Genomic DNA, 9,407 nt, shown 5'->3' with positions numbered 1-9,407 from the left:
AATTCCAATCCAAAAATGAAAAAAAATAAAATAAAATAATAACATTTACACTTTTTACGAAAGATTGTCTGCTCAACTGTGCACATACAGTATCCTTCAAAAAATATATAAATAACTGTTATGTACAATATGCCATAAAATAATGACTTGCATATTTAAAAGCCTCACATAGTACTTAATGATGAAATCATATTTACAACTGTGAGTTTTTATAGGAAGATTTTGGTTAGGTCAACATATGCTTTAGTTTTATATACAAATCCTGAAATTAGTTTTGTATGTAAAGCTAGTATGTTGGTGTCAAAAGCTATTGCATGAAAGCAATAATAGATGAACATGGCTTTAATTTAATCCGTAAGGTGGATGTCCTATAAGGAGGGTGATATGACTTGGGTCCAGGCTGTAGGAAGGCGTACATGTGCTGAACTGTCATATTGTGAAGCCTCGTGCACCTCAGGCACAGCAGTGGAGTCATATAAAGGAGAGCCAGAAGAGGGCGCTGTGGCCGGGTGAGCCAGGCTGCTGTAGTGAGCGCCAGAGCCGCGGAGGAACTGGGAGCCCAGACTGCTGCCTATACTTCCAGTCTGAGACACTGGGGTCAAAGGAGAGTTCCCTACAGACCACAGGCTGGTGTACTGACTGCAAACAGGAAAACAAATAATAATAATGAGCTTTCAGTTCTATACAACAGTGTAAGATTGGTTTTGCTTTGTTTCACAGAACTAATCGTTGCCTGGGTTGCGTACGTATATGTGGGGGGGGAGCTATCAAAATAGGGGCAAGACCCTTTTGGGGTAGGGGCGTGTTTGTTTTGGTGATTTCAAATATCAACATTGGCTACCAGAAATCGCTTACTCTGCCTTTAATATGAATTTAACAACCCAGTGGAAAATAGTATTCATCAGAGTAGGGGCTTTCAAACTAGAAACACACAGGAATATGGAAAAGTGTGCTTGGGTGTCCGCAGAAAAAAAGAGTTTTTACTAGAGCTTAATCTTTAACCTAATGATTTGACCCTATAAAGCTTACTGTATCATATTAGATACACAGTGTTCTAATGGGTCTAAATTATCAGCATGTCCAAAGCCTTGTTGAAAAACCTATTGGACACATCTACTCCATGACTTCTGTCATCTCATTGACAGGCTTTTAGTATACAGTGATTGTAAAACGTCCCCCTTCAGCCAGTGGTACATATGTCTTTTTTATTTTATAAAGTAAACATTAGAATAACTTTTGTGTTTTAATAAGATGAACATTTACTGGACTGAAGCAAAGTAGATTTTCTTGATTAGCAATACTTTTTTCCCCCCATAAAATATGAGCATCAAATATGATACAGTTTGGGCCTCTGAATAAAATGGAGATGTTTTTTCCTCCTCAAGTATGAGCTTCATATTCTCCTATATCATGCTATATGAGCCATAAAAGCCTGATGTTTCAAATACGGGGTAAAAAAGAAAATAATTTTTCATTCTGTTTTTAAAGATTGGTCCAAAATAAAAACATTAGTCACAGCTACGTTATTGATTTATTATTATTGATCTATAGGTGGCCTGGGTTTTTAACAGTAAGAATAATACTAAAAAAAAAGCTTTATACATTACGTAACATTACTTAGATTTTGTCTTGAATGAATTTGAAATGTTTGAGTACATACTGAGATATTGTTGCAAGCAAGCTCTTCTGAAACTGTAGAAGAGATGTGAGATTACTCGAGTTTTTCTTAAGGGAAAGCAGGAAACTTAAGCAAAAACCTCCAGTTACTCTGTTGTTGTCGTTTAGGAGAAACAACTGGCACACTAAAGAGATCTTATTTGTGATTTTACCTTCTTATGGAAATGTTTAAGACCTCAAGAAAGAAACAAGGAAATTCATGTGGTAGGTTGTTAATTACTTCATAAATTTAAAAAAAATATAAAAAAACACTTTGTTGCAATAAAGTTGTAGCGGAAGTGTGTGATGTGGTAAAAGAGCCTCACCTGGAGTTTGAGTTTGGGGGAGAGCTGTAGTGGGAGGACATCTGCAGACTGGACCAGTTATCATGAGACGACAGCATGGACAGACAGGTGGAGCTGTCAGAGTAACCAGCTGCAATACAAACAACACAGAATCAGAATCCAGTCGCACAGAATCCAGGCTGAGGCTTCAAAACCCAGTGTGGGTCAGCATTCCACCACCAAACTTCCCTGTTTATGAGCGTCAACTCAAACACAAAAGCTGCAGGAATGTCAGACGCTCTGCAGTGAGTACAACTTGCCTAAGTGGCTCATTAAAGGAACAGTTCACCCAAAAAAGAAGATACTCATTTATAACCCTCATGGAACAAGTTTAAAGGACAAACTTCAAGCAGAATCTCCAACATTTAATTTCCATTCACTGAAAGCAAAGAGGGGCAGGTGCTGTCAGGTCCAAATCTTAAAATAATAATACTAGCAGTGTAAAAGTTATTCTTATATAAAATTCTGTAAAGATTTCACAGCAAAAAGACACTGTCCCATGACCTGAATGGGCACATTTTTAGAATTACACTAAAAGGCATTTTACTTAAAAACTATAAAACTATAACTAAACTGTGGTTTTACAGTATTTGCATGTGTGGAGTTTAGCAGTGACTGTATAAGGTCTGGGAGGGGGTAACTTACTGGGAGAGGTCGTCTGGTGGGAGTATGGGCTGGTGTATGGTGTGGATCGGTGATTTCTCAAAGTAGAGAATCGTTCACAGCCATGGGATGAGGACAAAGACAGCGGGCTGCCAAACTGTGCATGAGGGTTTGCAGAAGGGCAGAGAGACCCTGTGGCTGGCAGAAACCAGCTACTCACTAGACCAACAGTAAAATAAGAGTCAATGGAAAATTCCTTTTGCACATAACTGTAAGAAATTATTATAAATATAAAACTGCTGCACAACATAAACCTTTTTAAAAAAAAAATTTTTTTGCCGTTTTTGCCTTTATTTGATAGGACAGTAGCTGCACAATATAAACCTGATGAGATCAGCCATCATTTTATAAAGAACTGTGAAATAACTTAAATCCAAATTAATCACACTGATGATTATTATTGTGCTGATTAATATAATTTTGCTCTTACATTGAGAATAGCCAACAGACTGTTGACTTTCACTGACATCCTCTATTATGTCCTTATGATCACTTCTGAAAAACAAAAAAAGATTATAAAATGATATATCATTGTTTTTCTTTTTTCTTTCTTGTTCTTCTTTTTTTTTTACCATACAAGTACTCCTCAACAATGTTCACATGGCTCCAACCCGATCTCATGAAAGTGCGTATCAATAGCACGAGTTTATGTTTTGATTTGGCGTACTGTTTATACGCGAAAATGGACTTTGGCGTGCATATGATACGCAATGGGTAGGCTTAGGGTTGTGGGGTAGATGCGTATCATATGCACGCGAAAACTGCGTATTATATGCACGCCAAACACGTGCGTATCAAACGCACGCCAAAGTCAATTTTTCCTTATCAATACCACGATTTTCTGTTTTTATTTGACATACTATTTATACATATTCAAACATCTAGGACATTTTTAACTGAATTTTATCTTACAAAGTGAAATTCCAACATATTCCCATAAATTTGTTACAATTATAGCTACTACGACCACTAAAAGTATGTTTATACAAAACATTTCTTTCAAACATCTTAGTTGGAGTAAAAAGTGACAACTAGACACTCATGTATGTACAATAGACATTTAATTAAAAGTTTTACGTATTTATTCCTTTTAACCATACCTTTCTTTGGCATCCAGGAAAGCCTTGGCAAATGGGTTGTATTTAATTTTGAGAGCTGTAACCTAAAAGAGAAAATTACGGATGTCATTGAGAGTGTTAGGCTTTGCACGTTCATTTGTTAACAAGCTTTATAAAATCAGAGTATAAAAAGACGCGTTACCTCTTCATTCTGGTAGGCAGTAACTGCTATGAATTGTGTCTCAGGGAACGAGTGAGTGGTGATCATTCTCTGTGGACCACCAACGCGCACGATATGGATACGGGGCTCATACTTGTGCAGCGAGTTCAGCATAATCTATGAAAAACGGGATATATTTTCAACTTTCAGTGCTTTCTCTGGTAGACAATTTACTGGACATTTAAATGAAATAATGAACAATATATCTGAATTATGCACAAAAATGGTGATTAAACTTTATTCCACATCTTATTTTAGATTATACACCATATAAATGTCCACGAACCTGACCACCTCCGTTCAGTTTGTTGGTAAGTTTGACTTTGCTGAAGGAGACTGAGGTTTTCATCCAGTGCGCACCGAAGTTCGGCGAGCCTGGATGGACGTAGACGCAGCTCGGCGCTTGTGGCTCGGGTTTGCCACCCGGTACCCATTCACCGTTCACATACTTCCACCTGTGATTGTCTGCTGCCACGAAATCCAGTAAGAAGGAGTACATGGCGTTTGGATCCAGACCGGACACATTCACCTTCAGCACTGGGAACATGCGCCTGATCACAGCAATAATCAGAGACATTTCATAAAGCATCATCACGTTTCTCTTTCAAATAAATGTAACAAGTCCCACTAAAATCAATTCGGTTAAAAGTAGAATGAGGAGGGGAAAATATCTGGAACTTAAAGCTGGATTTGGAACTGTTATGGGCTAATTAAAAACAAAGACGTGTTTGTACGCTGAAAAAAAAAATAGGAGCCTAAAAAATGCTGTAAAACTTATATTAATTTATTTTATAAATATTATTTGATATTATAATCAAAGCAAGAAGCAAAAGTTTAGGTAATTACAGAACATTTTTTTTGAGTGTAATTATACTGCTTTCATTACTAACATAAATTTTCTTCTGTGCAGCGAGCAGAAGTTTGTTTGTAAACATGCGGGAAAAAATAGGCTAATAATAATAATAATAAAAATACCTGCCATTCTTGGTCACTATCATTTCATTGGTCAGTTCTTTGAACTTCTGCCAAAGTTCATTTTCATCCAAACTGACTTTAAGGTCCCTTTCTGTTGGATCTCCTTTCTCACTGCCAGCTTGAAGCTCATTCTCCACCGCAGTTAATAAATGATCCACCCGATACTGGTTGCTCTTTTCCGAACAGTCACTGGCCTCAGATGCCATTCTGCTATCCAACTGGCTCCAACAAGGAAAAAAAAATCCAAACTACGCGAGCTCTCCAGTCAAAAAATGCCCAAGACTTGAAGAGATGCACCTAAATACTCTCCAGGTAAAACTTTCTCCATGCTTTGCTCAGGAAAGTTCTGATTGGCTGATCTCCGCTTTGATGTGGGCATTCCGGCCAGTTATTGGTTCAGAGATCCAGTGTAAGGCGTTGCGTAAATATTTACACATATTCATAGTCACATCGGCACATTTTAAATGTCAAATGTCGACAATTTCCTCCGTACAAAAACTGAATGAAAACAATGCATGTCAAATTGTAGGTTTGCAATCACTTTAACTGTTAAGACTTTAAATTCAAACGATGAACGTGTGTAAGATGCAATGCTATCTGCTGAATGCCACTGGGGAAATGCTAAACAAACAAACAAACAATAATTATTACATTTATTTTATCAAGTATTATTTTTTTTTAATTGCATTGTAAAAAATCGATAAAATTATTTTATTTATTTTTACAACAAAAAAAAAGAAGAAGAAGAAGAATTGATACTCAAGGGGTGTAATGTAAGTCCATGGCTAGGTGTTGATGAAAGTTAGATGTTTATGTGTTTAAAGCCCGTGGGAATCTTTCTCCTCCAGAGGTGTCAAAAGCGGAGGAAACGCCATCCGACTCGACGCGTTTCAGGACAATGGGCGTCATCTTGGCGACAAAACTTCCGGTAAAAGTTTATGATTTCATACACTCTAAAAAATGCTGGGTTAAATATAACCCAGCGCTGGGTTAAAAAGGGACAAACCCAGCTATTGGGTTGTTTTGACCCAGCAGTTGGGTTCAAAACAACCCAACCGCTGGGTCAAAACAACCTAATAGCTGGGTCAAAACAACCCAATAGCTGGGTTTGTCCCTTTTTAACCCAGCATTTTTTAGAGTGTAGAAGAAATTGTTTTGACAGTTGAACAACTTAAATAGTAGCTTTGCCATTTTTCTTTTTCTCTGTCATTATTTGAAAATCAGGCAGTGGAATTGCTTTTGCGTTTTAGGAGGGCGTGGACAAGTCTTAACTTTTATAAAGAACCAATAGCTGGGTTTGTCCCTTTTTAACCCAGCGCTGGGTTATATTTAACCCAGCATTTTTTTAGAGTGTAGGAACAACAAAACTTTTCTAAAATTATTTTAATTTAAAAAGCTTTTAAATACCAAAATATGTCTACTGAGCAACAAATGAAGACAGGCTTCAGTTTTTTACATCCATTCAGAGTCAATGATTAAAACCACACTATTACTTAGCCTATAACTTATTATAATAAATGTGTAAAGCGTGTAGGCTATAACAACTAGATCATTTTAACAACTATCATTTTGTTGAGTAAATATTAAGTAAATTAAACAATGTGATAAAAAAAATGCATGTGGGTTAAGCAGGAAGTTTCTAACTTCCCTCCTCTTCATCAAATAACAGCATCTTTGACTTGTTTTAAAGTGACAGATCAACGCCAGTCCTCTATGTATAATTCGTCCACATCTTAACGTCACAGTTTTCCACCTGAAACAAAATAAAACGGCAGTGAACTGTTTTATTATAGAAGTCTAATTTTGAATTATCATTGTTGTTGTTGTATTATTGTGTAGTTGATGGTTCTTTGTATTTTATCATAGAAACAATATGGTTTATAAAACACATACAGTACCTGAACAGATGTCAGCAATACATTGAGGCACATCTGTATATGATAAATGCGTATCTCCAGCAGAACTATATGGGGATTCATCTGTGTTTTTCCCAACTGGATGGAGACTGAAAAATTATAAGGTTTTACAGCGAAATGATTGACACGTTCCTCAGCACTTGCATTCACAGTAATTCCTAACCTTGGTGAGAAATGTGTATTTGGACTCTCAGTGAAGGATTCGGGGCTCTCAGATGAACTCTTATCACTCAGGTGTTTAAAGTCAGGCTCTGTGGCACATCTGGACATCTGAGTTTGGATGTTGTGAGGACATTCATGCTCCATCTCCTCAAAATAAATGAGTTGATGCTGAATAGTAAATAAACTATAAAAGCACATTAGGTAAAGGAGTAGGTGGCCCCAACATGATTTGTCATCATTTATACTTCTAAAGGCATCGTTTTTGAAGAGAATAAAAGTGTGAATGGGATTTAAACTTTGGTGGGAGACCATTAGTGAACAGCTTGGGTCTAAACTCCTCAAAAGGTAATGTTTGTTAGAATACATGGAATATAGTGCATTAATCTTACAGACTACGTTTACTTTTTATGATAATTAAATGTTTCTTTTCTGTTTATTCTCACATTTGTCAGGATTAATCATCATACTAAAGCTTGGACATTCTGTCTTAAATCTCCTTTGAGATTCATGAGGGGTCTGAACAACAAGAGGGTAAGTAAATTTCATTTAGGGTCAACTACTCCTTCAAGAAAAAAGTTCACTAAAGCAAGTTTTTAGAGTTGAAGAAGCTTGTTGTATATTACTAACCAATTCTTTAATGCTGAAACCACCTGTAAATTGCAGACTGAGTCCATTTTCTGCCATAATTCTGCACAAATACAGATTCCCATTAAAGACCTTGTCTCAGATGGCCACCGGGACAAGACCACAGGAACCAGATGAGTCCTCTGCACAATGTGACTTTGCTGCAGCCTGGAATTGAACTGATGGTTTCGTCTGGCCAGAGGAGAACTGGCCCCCCGACTGAGCCTGGTTTCTCCCAAGGTTTTTTCTCCATTCTGTCACTGATGGAGTTTTGGTTCCTTGCCGCTGTCGCCGCCGGCTTGCTTAGTTGGGGACACTTCATTTCCAGCGATATCGTTGACTTGATTGAACTGATACTATTTAAACTGAACTGAGCTGGATGATGACATCACTAAATTCAATGATGAACTGCCTTTAACTGAAAAAATTAGTGTTTACTATTGTCATTTTGCATCATTGACACACAATTTTCCTAATTAATGCTGTTCAGTTGCTTTGACACAATCTGTATTGTTAAAAGCGCTATATAAATAAAGGGGACTTGACTTGACTTGACTTGACATTATGCCATAAATTGAAATTATACAACTTTTTGTCATAAGTTTGAATTTGACATAATTCTGACTTATGTGTTTTTTTGTCAATTTAGAAGTTTCAGGTCAGGGTTCAGGACTTTTTATCGAATTATTTTGTCTTATGTCATAATTTTGACCTTTTATCTCATAATTATGACTTTATTTTTATACCATATGTGGTGTCAATGGGCTTCCATACTGCTCATTTTGCAATACCAACTGAGGTAAACGGTCAATTTAATTACATTGTGTAACACAATGGAGCCAGTTTATTTCTCTATTTACAGACAATGTGTTATAAAATATGAATGTTTTTCTCTCCAACTGTCACTGTATTGAATTTTAAACTTTTTTTAAAAGTTCACCAAGCCTTGAAAGCTGTGTGAAGATAAATATGGCTGCATTCCACAAACCCTCACAGCATGACATGCACAGAATGAAGGAATGACATGTATGCACACACACATACAGCAGGGTGCGTCTGTTCTACTTACATTTACATTAATCTGAAGAATTTATGTATCAATGCCTTGTTTACTAAGCAACGGAATAGATTTATTTACTTCTGCCATAGTGTTAGAAAATTGAAATCTTCAACAATAGAGCAATTGATGTGGGATGCAGCATCTATGGCAGGGACAGATCTGAACAACTTAGGATCTGTATCACATTACTGTCCAAAAAGAGACACTTATAAAATATTAGTATGTCTCTGTGAGTTGATTTTATAGTTTTTCTGTGTTTCATCAGCTGCCATCTTTCTGTGCAATGCTAATTTTATAAATATGATACAAATGAAACTATTCAGTGATGTAAGTCGTAATTTAATAAGAGCTGTACAAGTGCAGTTTTTGCAGCACAAAAAACAATAAGGGGCTTTGAATAAATATAATTAATTTAGAGTGATGAAATGTCAATTATGGCCACAGTATCAAACCTAACCAGCTAAATTTATACTAAATAAAAATGTGTTGTAGTGCATGGACTCAAATATATATTTTTTATCTGTTTAATTATGGTTCTGAGTGAGTTTGATCATTCCTTCAACTCAGACATAAAAAAAAGATGAACAGCTCAGTCACACACCAAACGGTGTGTGTGTTTACAGGTACTGGGTTATGGGACAGAAAACACCTTTAGCTCCGTATAAAAACAATAGAAGTCAATGGAAAGTCTCCAACAAACATGTGCCTGCATGTGCATGTTCTGGGCAG

General features: G+C 36.5%; 1 protein-coding gene across 1 annotated transcript; it reads right to left on the bottom strand.

Annotated features, from left to right (window-relative positions):
- Positions 1-368: 368 nt before the first annotated feature.
- Positions 369-5,122, bottom strand: LOC107750753 (brachyury protein-like). The gene is made up of 9 exons (XM_016566277.1): positions 4,917-5,122; positions 4,228-4,492; positions 3,924-4,058; positions 3,764-3,825; positions 3,094-3,158; positions 2,646-2,822; positions 1,983-2,091; positions 747-764; positions 369-639 (listed from the first exon to the last, which is right to left on the bottom strand). The coding sequence occupies exons 1-9, from the start codon at positions 5,120-5,122 to the stop codon at positions 369-371; spliced, it is 1,308 nt and encodes a 435-aa protein (XP_016421763.1).
- Between the last annotated feature and the right edge of the window lie 4,285 nt (positions 5,123-9,407).

This window comes from Sinocyclocheilus rhinocerous, unplaced genomic scaffold (genome assembly GCF_001515625.1).
Source record: "Sinocyclocheilus rhinocerous isolate Xijiao unplaced genomic scaffold, SAMN03320098_v1.1 scaffold512, whole genome shotgun sequence".
NCBI classification, from domain to species: domain Eukaryota; kingdom Metazoa; phylum Chordata; class Actinopteri; order Cypriniformes; family Cyprinidae; genus Sinocyclocheilus; species Sinocyclocheilus rhinocerous.
This window is presented reverse-complemented; position numbering and strand designations above follow the sequence as displayed.

What these genes read in the sequence shown, in the direction of transcription:
- LOC107750753 (XM_016566277.1), bottom strand. Translation starts at nt 5,122, where the DNA reads ATGGCATCTGAGGCCAGTGACTGTTCGGAAAAGAGCAACCAGTATCGG. An exon ending in AACTGAACGGAGGTGGTCAG is followed by an intron (nt 4,059 to 4,227) that starts GTTCGTGGACAT and finishes CGTTTTTCATAG; the next exon opens with ATTATGCTGAACTCGCTGCA. An exon ending in CTGCCTACCAGAATGAAGAG is followed by an intron (nt 3,826 to 3,923) that starts GTAACGCGTCTT and finishes TTTCTCTTTTAG; the next exon opens with GTTACAGCTCTCAAAATTAA.